At 46.1% G+C, this 10472-nt stretch overlaps 2 protein-coding genes across 2 annotated transcripts; both read left to right on the top strand.

The window, feature by feature from the left end:
* The first annotated feature begins 862 nt into the window (after window positions 1-862).
* On the top strand, window positions 863-1483 carry LOC136507070 (dirigent protein 10-like). The gene has a single exon (XM_066501911.1). It carries the CDS (start codon window positions 863-865, stop codon window positions 1481-1483), a length of 621 nt encoding a protein of 206 aa, XP_066358008.1.
* Window positions 1484-9014: 7531 nt separating this feature from the next.
* Window positions 9015-10145, top strand: LOC136509429 (uncharacterized). Its single transcript, XM_066504232.1, has 2 exons — window positions 9015-9291; window positions 9583-10145. The coding sequence occupies exons 1-2, from the start codon at window positions 9219-9221 to the stop codon at window positions 9891-9893; spliced, it is 384 nt and encodes a 127-aa protein (XP_066360329.1). The 5' UTR covers window positions 9015-9218; the 3' UTR covers window positions 9894-10145.
* The last annotated feature ends 327 nt before the right edge of the window (window positions 10146-10472 follow it).

The raw sequence follows: 10472 nt of genomic DNA, 5'->3' as shown, positions 1-10472 counted from the left end.
TACTCCGATTCGAGATAGAATTTTGGCAGCACCTCCCCGCTGTTCTCCCGATACACGTCCTGGAAGGGAGAGTGTGTATCTGGAGAACAATAGGGAGGTGGTGCCGAAACTCTGTCTCGGATCGAAGCAGAACATGAAAACTACCCCATCTATGCATCCGCGGGCTGTCCAAAAAAGTGGACAATCTAAAACAGATACGGTCTTAGATATGCGAAGATCCGCATACCTCCAACCGTATCTGTTTTGAACGGGAGACGCCTAACTAGGTTACACCGATCTACGACAACGATAAGGAAGAGAGGTTATTCATACCTAGGGTGGCGGTGGAGTCAGGCTAGCGGGGCAGTGGCGAAGCGATGCTGTGCAGGCAGGACCGCAGCGCCGACGAAGACGATCGGGGTCGCCTACGTACTCCGGGTCCCCTCCGACGGGTCCTGCTCTGCAAAAGAAGAATTATAATATTATAAGTTAAAAATTTCGGCAAAACCTCCCCTATACGGGGAGGTTTCCAAAACCTGCAAGAAAAAAACCTGCACGATGGCCGACAGCATATATACGGCATGAAGCCCCACACATCCACGTATGGCACGAAGGCCCACACATCCACATACGGCACGAAGGCCATCAATGACATACAACGCACGAAGGCCGACAACTGGGGGGCGTTATACCTTGGGTGGCGGTGGAGTCGGGCGACGCGGTGCCGGGGTCACCTTCGTCTCCAGCGAGGGGCGGGGATGACGGCGGGGACGAACGGCGAGGGGCGTGGCCGGCGGCCGAGGCTCCTCCTCCTCCCTTCTCCTTCTCCTCCCTTCTCCTTCTTCCTTCTCCCTTCTCCTCTCCTCCACCTCCCTTCTCTCCTATGCTCCCCTGCTCCTCTCCTCCACTCCGGCGGGTCAGGGGCGGGGGGCAGCCGGGCAGGGCACCACCGGCGACGGAGCGGGGCCAGCTACGGTGGCCGAGCGGCGACGGGTCGGGGTCGGGGCGGGGCCGGCTGCGGCGGCCGAGCGGCGCCGGGTCAGGGCCGGGGCGGGGCTGGCTGCGGCGGCCGAGCGGCGTCGGGTCGGGGCTGGGGTGGGGCCGGCTGGCTGCGGCGGTGGAGCGGGGCCGGGTCAGGGACGGGGCTGCGGCGGCGATCCGGCGGCGGAGCGAGGCCGGCTGGCTGCGACGGCGGAGCGGGGCCGGGTCGGGGCTGAGGCTGCGCGGCGGGCCGGGGCGGGGCCGGCTGCGGCGGTCGAGCGGCGCCGGGTCGGGGCCAGGGCGGGGCCGGCTGGCTGCGGCGGCGGAGCGGCGATGGCGGTCTGGCGGCGGAGCGGGGCTGGCTGGCTGCGGCGGCGGAGCGGGGCCGGGGCGGGGCCGGCTGGCTGCGGCAGCGGAGCGGGGACGGGTCAGGGCCGGGGCTGCGGTGGCGGTCCGGCGGCGGAGCGGGGCGGTGCCGGTGGTCGCGCGGCGGCGGGGCGGGGCCGGGCGCACGCGGCAGTGAGAGGGAGAGAGAGGGGGAGCGGGCCGCGGCCGGCCCGCTAGGGTTAAGTGGGTCGGCTCTTTGCCGAGTGCCGAGATGCGGGCACTCGGCAAAGAAATTCAGCGTTCTTTGAATCGGAAAGAATAAAAAAAATTTCTGAAAAATCTTTGCCGAGTGCTGCAAGCCTGGCACTTGACAAAGAGGTTCCTTTGTCGAGTGCCAATTGCGACACTCGGCAAAGTATTTTTTTTTATTTTTGTTTTCAAATTTTTTCTGTGGTATTTATACAGTACCTAGAAGCACATGTTCCAATTTGGAACTTTTCTATGACTTTTTGGTATATTTTTTTAATTGTTTATGTTTACTTGAATTTTTCTCGAAAAAGTAAATTTGAACTACAGGTGCATGAAATATTAGAATTTAGCGATTAAAAAAATGGTATTCATGTTTTTTAGTGTATTTTGAGGCCGTGTGCAGGAACATTCGTGAAATTTCGAACATTCGTTTCACGAAACATGACCACCAACTTGTTAAAAAAGTGTTTTTTAATTATATAAAATGCAAACGAAGTTCGAAAATCACGAAACTTGTCGAGGTGTCGTGTCATCGCATGTAGAGGTTGTGGTAAAAAATTTAGAAGTTTTCAAGAGCAAGTTGTGACAAGTTGTGATCACATGTGGAGATGTCTGGGTGTTAGGTATCGTACGTCACAACTTGCTCGAAAACTTCTAAATTTTTTACCACAACCTCTACATGCGATGACACGACACCTCGACAAGTTTCGTGATTTTCGGACTTCGTTTGCATTTTATATAATTAAAAAACACTTTTTTAACAAGTTGGTGGTCATGTTTCGTGAAACAAATGTTCGAAATTTCACGAATGTCCCTGCACATGGCCTCAAAATACACTCAAAAACATGAATACCATTTTTTGAATTGCTAAATTCTAATATTTCATACACCTGCAGTTCAAATTTACTTTTTCGAGAAAAATTCAAGTAAACATAAAAAATTAAAAAAATATACCAAAAAGTCATAGAAAAGTTCTAAATTGGAACATGTGCTTCTAGGTACTGTATAAATGCCACAGAAAAAATTTAAAAATAAAAATAAAAAAAATAAAAATACTTTGCTGAGTGTCGCACTTGGCACTCGGCAAAGGAACATATTTGCCGAGTGCCAGGCTTGCAGCACTCGGCAAAGACAGCACGTTTGCCGAGTGCTAACGGCCAGCACTCGGCAAAGGATGACGGAGGGGCCACCAGCGTCGCCTGAGGTATTTTTCCAAGGGTTGTTCTTTGTCGAGTGCCTGACACTTGGTAAATAGGACGTTTGCCGAGTGTCACTCTTTGCCGAGTGTTTGACACTCGGCAAAGACGGCCTTTACTAAGTGCGGCACTCGGCAAACTGTCTCTTTGCCGAGTACCCGTGTTTCGACACTCGGCAAAGCTCCGAGCACTCGGCAAAGAGCGTGTCTCCCGTAGTGGATGAAGGTTTGGATATGAAAGTTTTTTTACAATATGATATCTTCGATACAAAGCGTAGGGGACAAAATATTTGGTGATCTATGGGACATGACAAACGAACTTGCATGGGTCTTTGCTCCTCTTTTAATCTGTTGAATTTTATCTGGACTTGGTCTATTTTAAATTTTATTAAAATCAAAATAAATCACAGGACACATACTCAATTTTAATTACGTGTACAAAATTGATGGAAATTTGACTGCAACAAAAATGGTAAATATCCTATATATCTGTTGTGAACTTGATAAAGATGGAAAATATGGAAGCCGACCTAAACCAATCGTGCATGAGTAAATTAATTTGAGTTCACTGAGAATTGTTTCAGAAAATATATCATTGGCCGTTTTATTAGTTAAGCCTCACAAAAGCTTATGAGTGAAGAAGTAGAACTCAACAATTTTAAATATTTAACCAAAAAAAAAAGAACATTTCCAAAAACAAAATCTAATGATATCACTTCATCCTTTATTAGCCTATATATACCCTTGTGTAACGGTCCATGCTTTTCTATATACTGGCAAAGAAAAATTGCATGCCATTTTAACAAAAGTTTATAGAACTTCTCTTCGATGTTTCCAAGGCATTATCTAAGAGCATCTTATGAGGGCTCTCTATATATCACAAAATTTAAAAAACAAATAAAAACATGCTTCAATAGACTCTCTAGACTACTGTCCACTTTTTCGCTCTCCAAAACCGCCATTCTCGCTCTCGACTTCTATCGGAGTATATATACAGAGGATAAAAGTTGAGAAGTGAATTGAAGCCGAGAGATATACTCATATACAAAGAGAATGTTTATTAAATGGCTCTCCAAGCAAAGATATAAAGATAAGAGCATCTCCAAGAGCATTTCTAAATCTCACTCTAAATCACCATTTGGAGAGTCATTTGCATAAAAATCGCTTTCTATATATTTTCACTTTCCAACAGTTTTTCTATATCTCATGCGCACTCTAGAGAGTCATTCTCGTCTTCTATTTTTTGCTAGCGAAAAATCCGGAATATAAGATGGTTATATTTGGATGACCATTTAGATAAGCTGTTGGAGGATAGTTTTTCACCAAAATCTCTATTCCTAGCATTTAGAAAGGATACAGAGAGTCTCTTAGAGATGCTCTAACGCTCTAGCAGAGACTCTTGGAGTTGCTCTAGATAGTGTATTGAAGAGTGCCCTCCATGTCAGACACAACAGGCAACGGCTTATAAGAAGCTCAAGGAACGCAATGCGCCAGAAAAAGTGGCTCAGCATCTGATCCATTCCTGGCGAATCCAAATGTGTAGAAGTTTCGATTCGTACATATTTCTCAAAACCCACTCGCTCAGTTGCTTTGGAAGCTTTTCTTTTTTTCAAATGAAATCAAATTAAATAAAAGGAAATAGATCTCAGACTCTAAATCTGGATGACCAAACCAGCCACATCTGGCCCATATGTACCTCTAAAATCCGCATACCCGTTGGCCTCTCTTTCTCTCCCGTTCGCTGAGACCGGATCGGAGGAGGCCCTCACAAGTTGGATCTCCAAAAGTATGCGTCTGGTCTGGGATTGTACCTGGCAGAATGGGCCGAGGGAAAAAAAATCTTCAGTGCCCTCTCAAGGCGTAGTCGTTGCCGCTGCTGGCTGCCATCTCGATCGCAACGCAATCACATTCACATTACCCAAAAAAAAAACAGACGTACCATGTACGTTAGACCTTGCCGAATTATATTAAGCGTCAGTTTTCCCAGGCTGCATTTGATAACGAAGGGAACTATGTATATTATCATTATTAATTTTTGCGAATTTCGCTGTATGGACACAGACACAGATACTCTTGAAAGACTAAGATTTGGGCATGCCATCTCCCTATGAAAGAACTAGATGATACCCCGCGCGTTACTGCGGAAAATTTGTAGCATTACATAGATAGGAGAGAACATGTCAGACTGAGAAACTATTAAATTGAGTATTATTACACCGGTCTTCATGTAGAATTAAGTACCCTCGTCTTAGAATATTTTTTAGATCCGATAAAACAGTGTATATCTCTATAAATGGATGTATATCTCGATAAAAACACTGCCCCCCTCGGCAGTGTTTTCCTCTCGTAATAAATGGATGTATATGCAAAGATGAAGGCATCCAACTAAACGCGTGTAAAAATTGTGAGCTTCTCAACACAATGCTGAGATTGGGCCTTAGCAACAAAAGAATGATGAGATTGGGTTAGGCTCTCTCGTTCGGTGTTTTGGCTTTCTCCACCGACGCTGTGTCTGCCTCCTCGCGTTCGCCCGCACCGTCGACCTTCATCTGAATAGATGAAGTTTCCTCCACCCGCCACCGAACAGACATGCTTCGGACCTATGCGCCTCCCGCACGCGTCGCCACCCACGATCCCGCCGTGGCCTTCTCCATCGCTCGCTGCATGGTGGCCGCTGCGAGCACCTGCAACTTGCCGCGCCTCTGCACCTGCGGCCCGGCTCGCTTCGTGGGGGTCACCGCTGCTGTTCGCCCGCAGGAGGCCACCATCATCAACCACCGAGGGAGGATCTGCGCCCTGCCCGCCTATGGAGAGATATGGGCGTGTTCGCTGGTATGATCCCCCTCAGCACACTATTCATCAACCATCCGCTACAGTATTTCTCTCTCACAAAACCAGCCAGTTTCAGGTTTCAGACCAGCGAACGGGGCCATATAAGCATATAGCGTGGGAAGGCTAAAAGGCCATATGCGTTTCAGCTTTGTCGCATCAGGTACCAAGACAAAGGACTCTTGATGTCTGTCTATTCAACAACTATGTGTTTTATGTAGTTTCAACATATGAATTTTTTGACACCATAGAATTAAGATCCAACAACCTCCATCCTCCTTCTACTTCTAGCCTTCTTCTATCTCCAGACAATCACAAATCATAAGATTACAGATCCACAAATCATAGATCACAGGAAACAAATTTTTTCTATAGAAAAACAAATCACAAGATCACAGCGGTTTTGGTCCTGCAGCCGTCCGTACCAGAGCTCTGGCGGCGTTGCCTGGTTCGCTGAATGCACAGTCTGTATCAAATCCGCTGTGGAATGGCCCGTGGCCGGAGGGGCCAGATGTCCGGATGAGCATCTTATCCCACTAGTTGCTGACGCGCAGATCACAAGCAATATATGGGCCCTACGTATCATAGATATAAAAAAAATCTATGTGTTTTTTTAGTGTTAAAACACATATATGTTGTATAGCATTTCTGCTCTTGATGGCCTAGTGGTACGGTGGGCTGGTGGCACTGTTTTTTCGCACTATCGTCAGTTACCTATAGCCTGGTGGAAGCTAAAGAGGGTGACCGAGATGATTACTCATGGGAGGTAGAAGTGTATATAGGTGACGTAGCTTCACGAAATTGTAGGAAAATTCTATAGTTAGCTTCTCTTATTTAGGTATAGTAGATAACACGTACAAGTTAAATCTTAGATTTGGGAAGTCTAAGAATTGCGCACGTCGCCTACAACATCCTTAAATACCGGCAGGTGGGCACGTCCAGCTATGCTCCGTTTGTATACAAATATATATTATTATATATGACCAAAGAGTTAAAAAAAAGAACGTACCAAGTGTAGAGATCTCCCGCTCTGTGCGGGGTCTAGGGAAAGGTGTCAGTGGCAAAGCCTTACCCTTGTCGGTGCAATGTGAGGAGACCGCGACTCGAATCCGGGACCTTCCGGTCACAGGCGGTCAGACTCTACCGCTTGCACCAAGAGTTTATCTAGGGAAATTAATTATAATTAATAAAGCAGACGAAACTCTTGTATATTTGACACTTCTATCTTCTTAATGCAATGATATGCATGCTCATGTGTATTCGAGGAAAACTAGTGTCACAATTAAGGACGGAAACGGTTGAACTCGGTCGAAAAACTCCTCAACCGTTTTCTACTTTTACATTTGAAATACGAAAATGAAAACAAAAGCGGACAAGCCGGACACGAAAACGAACACGAACTTACGGAATATCTAGAATTTCGGAAACGAACCAATTCGAGCGGAATTATGTCGAACACGGTCGGTATGCGAAAATTCAATACGAAATACCGACCCACAGTGCATAGCATTAAACAAGTGCACGACCAAGTACATAACAAGTTCACAACTAACAAGTGCATGATCTAGTTCAAGTGCATAGCATTAAACAAGTGCACGACCAAATACATAACAAGTCTAGAATAAGCAATTAACAGAACATGAACGTCTACAGTTCATCAGCATTATCCATAATGTCAGGATCACTTTCCATGTCTTTTTCTTCCTCATTGTCCTCCTCAGCGTCCTCTTCCCCCTCATTGTTATTGTCCTATAAGTTTGCGTGCTGGATGGTTGATTATATATAAGGACGTAAAACTAGGATCGACAGTTCTTAACGGGTTTTTCTATGCCATGTATCCATTTGGCCGGATGACTTGAAAAGAGTCTTGGGCTTGGGTGGGCATACTTTACGTGGTTTTAGAAGAACAGTGCATCGGCCCGTTAGCTAGAATCGCAGGCAGGAGTAGCTACAAGCGAGAGTAGAAAGGAATTTCCCCATATATATATATATATATATATATATATATATATATATATATATATATATATATATATATATATATATATATATAGAACTACTGCTCTGTAACTTGTTACAGAATAAGATAGTCACTTTGAGTTATGATAATTATTATGCTAATTTACATGATTATAGTAACTCCTTACTAGGTGGTTTACTATAATGTTACGATAAATATCCCCATGTGTTATAATAACATAATTATCGTACAAATGTATTCACTTTATCGTAAATTAAGTATAAAAAATATCGTAAATGGAGGTGGCTACAAAATAAATTATTCTATAGCTAGCTACTGAATATACTCTCCGTATATATATATATATATATATATATATATATATATATATATATATATATATATATATATATATAGATATATAGACGCGCGTGAATATGATATAGGTTGTTGAATCGCATATTATTACCGTAATTTATATTGTCTTTTAATTAAAAAGAAAGATAAAGGTAAGCAGAACGGATAATAAACATAATTAAATAAATCAGTTATCTATACGAGCCGGCAAAGGCCACTGCACTGCACATCTGGCGCCTGGAAGTATCGAATCCAAGCAGGAGTGGGACCGAATGGCATCTGTCCACGTCACTGCGGCCCGCCAGGCCGGCCCAGGCGGTGCACCAACACCAACCAAACTGCCTGCCTGCGTCGTGACGCCTGACGGTTTTGGTTCGGAGCACCCGCGTGCGTGAGCCGGGCTGTACTGCTATCCTTCTTTGCGTGCCGGATCAAATTCGGTTCGAACCGAATTTAGAATATTGAAGACTCCGAATAAAATGTAGAAAATTAGAAATCGGTCGAACAAAGTCTAAACCGAATTTGATTCGATTTCAAATTTAGTATTCCGTATTTTGTCCGAAAATACGAATTCGTTTGGGTCAAATATAGAAAACGATACGGCTCGGTTCGGGATATTTCCTTTCCGTTTTCATCCTTAGTCACAATCCGTGACTCAAAGGAATAGAGCAACGATGTGGACAGAAAAGGATATAATAATGTGCTTTCTAATTTATTTATATAAGTACAATATATAATCCGTGTGGTATACTAAGCTAGTGACACAATACGTGTTCGTTCAAATACAATGGTCTGACGACGAAGGTCTTGCAGACGCATCTTTGGGTTATCTCGCTCACTATTTCTGTGCTCCTTGGATTTTTTTTTTTTTTGTCTTTTGGGCGCGTTTGGTTTGGTAGGGGTGTCGTGTCACTGCTAGTGACATGTACTAATGCGTAAGTGTGAAAAAAGTAGTTCAATATTAGTCCATATTCCCTTTATTTGACAGAGAAATGTCAGTCGTTTTCATGAACTGGCACGCACAACATTTGTTCGGTCGGTGTGGATTGCTCAGCGGCTGCACAGATTTCTTCAGCTCTCGAACCTTTTTCCAATATAAGGAACCTCTGAAGAAGAATTTTGCAGTTCCCAGACGCTTCCTTCCTACCTTCCTAGAGCACTCAACTTTCACACATAGCTTCGGTATCTTCAGAGTCTAAAGACACATCATGGGAGTACAGTGAGCCTTCACTTCAAGCAACGTGTTGCTCGGCCAAACCATTTTAGTACTGGCAGTGCGTTTAGCCCCGGCCTCAATTTCTTCCTAGCTTCCCTCGCCAAAGCAAAGCAAACCCATTTGCCATGGCTAATCGTGGTGCTCCCATCAACTCCCTCATCCTGCTCCTCCTCCTATCCCTCTCCCTCCAAGCTCAAGGTTCGTACCAATCGACTGTCCATCTGTTTTTTTTAAGGAATTTTATTTCGGTCTCTGCATGAGTTATGCATACAACCAATCGACTGTCCATCTGGTGGCCGCCGTATGTCCATTTTGATGGAAACTGGAGGGGTTCGCACCCCTACAGTAGATTTATTAAAAATTTAAACAAGCCGATCGCTAGCTCATTCATGGCTGCATGGATTCGCTTGGATCATCATGCATGTATAATGTGTTCTTGATTCAGTTCTAATCCCCTGCCCTGACTCCTGAGTAAACGTAAACAAGCAGGAGGCAGCGGCAGCAAGCAGTCCAGCAGAAGACCATCAGCATCAGCATCAGAGGAGTACGTTCCGGTGAAAAGCGTGGTGTACCGGCCATCGTCGTCCGAGCTGCCAGCGGCGGCGACGGCGGTGTCGTACGAGCCGTTCGAGCTGTGCCAAGGGTGCCGGTGCTGCTCGTCGTCCAACACGAGCAGCTGCGTGGACACCAGCTGCTGCTACGCCATCGACTGCGACCTCCCCGGCAAGCCCTTCGGCACCTGCGCCTTCACGCCCCACACCTGCGGCTGCGGCACCGTCAACTGCACCCCGTCGTCGTGATCGTGATCCATCCGTCCAGCTCCTTCCCTCGTCGACCTTCTCCACTATCTGACAAAATTAAAGGATGCTGCTGCTGAGTGCTGATCAAAGTGATCAGTTGGTAGATGCCCGTCCAAATGCTTTTGACGATTACTGCTTTTTTTACAACCCCCCTGTGTGTGTGGTGTCTGTTTCTTTTTTCAGAGATTTTCGAGTTTGGGTCTGAATTTGATTACAGGTTACTCATTTTTTTATGTTCACATGTGGCTTGAAATTATTTTGTTGATGTGTAGACGAGGTTCCTCTATGGGCGTGGCTAGCGCCCGGACGTCCGGAGAGACGCTTGCGTTTGGACGCTGGCGCTACTGCTCCATTTCATGCGTGTCGCGCACACGCGGGAACCTCCGCGCCTCCTGTCCAGACACCCGCACGCCCTCTACTTCCAGCGCCCGCATGCACGTGGGGCTGCATGCCCATTCCCCTCCGCTTCCCGCGCCCGGTGCATGCACGACGCCCCAGCAACTCCCGTTTCACGCGCCTAGGACCTCACGCGCCGCGCCCCTGCCTCTATCCTCCTCCGCTTCCCACGTGCATGCACGG

Source organism: Miscanthus floridulus, chromosome 15 (genome assembly GCF_019320115.1).
Source record: "Miscanthus floridulus cultivar M001 chromosome 15, ASM1932011v1, whole genome shotgun sequence".
NCBI classification, from domain to species: domain Eukaryota; kingdom Viridiplantae; phylum Streptophyta; class Magnoliopsida; order Poales; family Poaceae; genus Miscanthus; species Miscanthus floridulus.
This window is presented reverse-complemented; position numbering and strand designations above follow the sequence as displayed.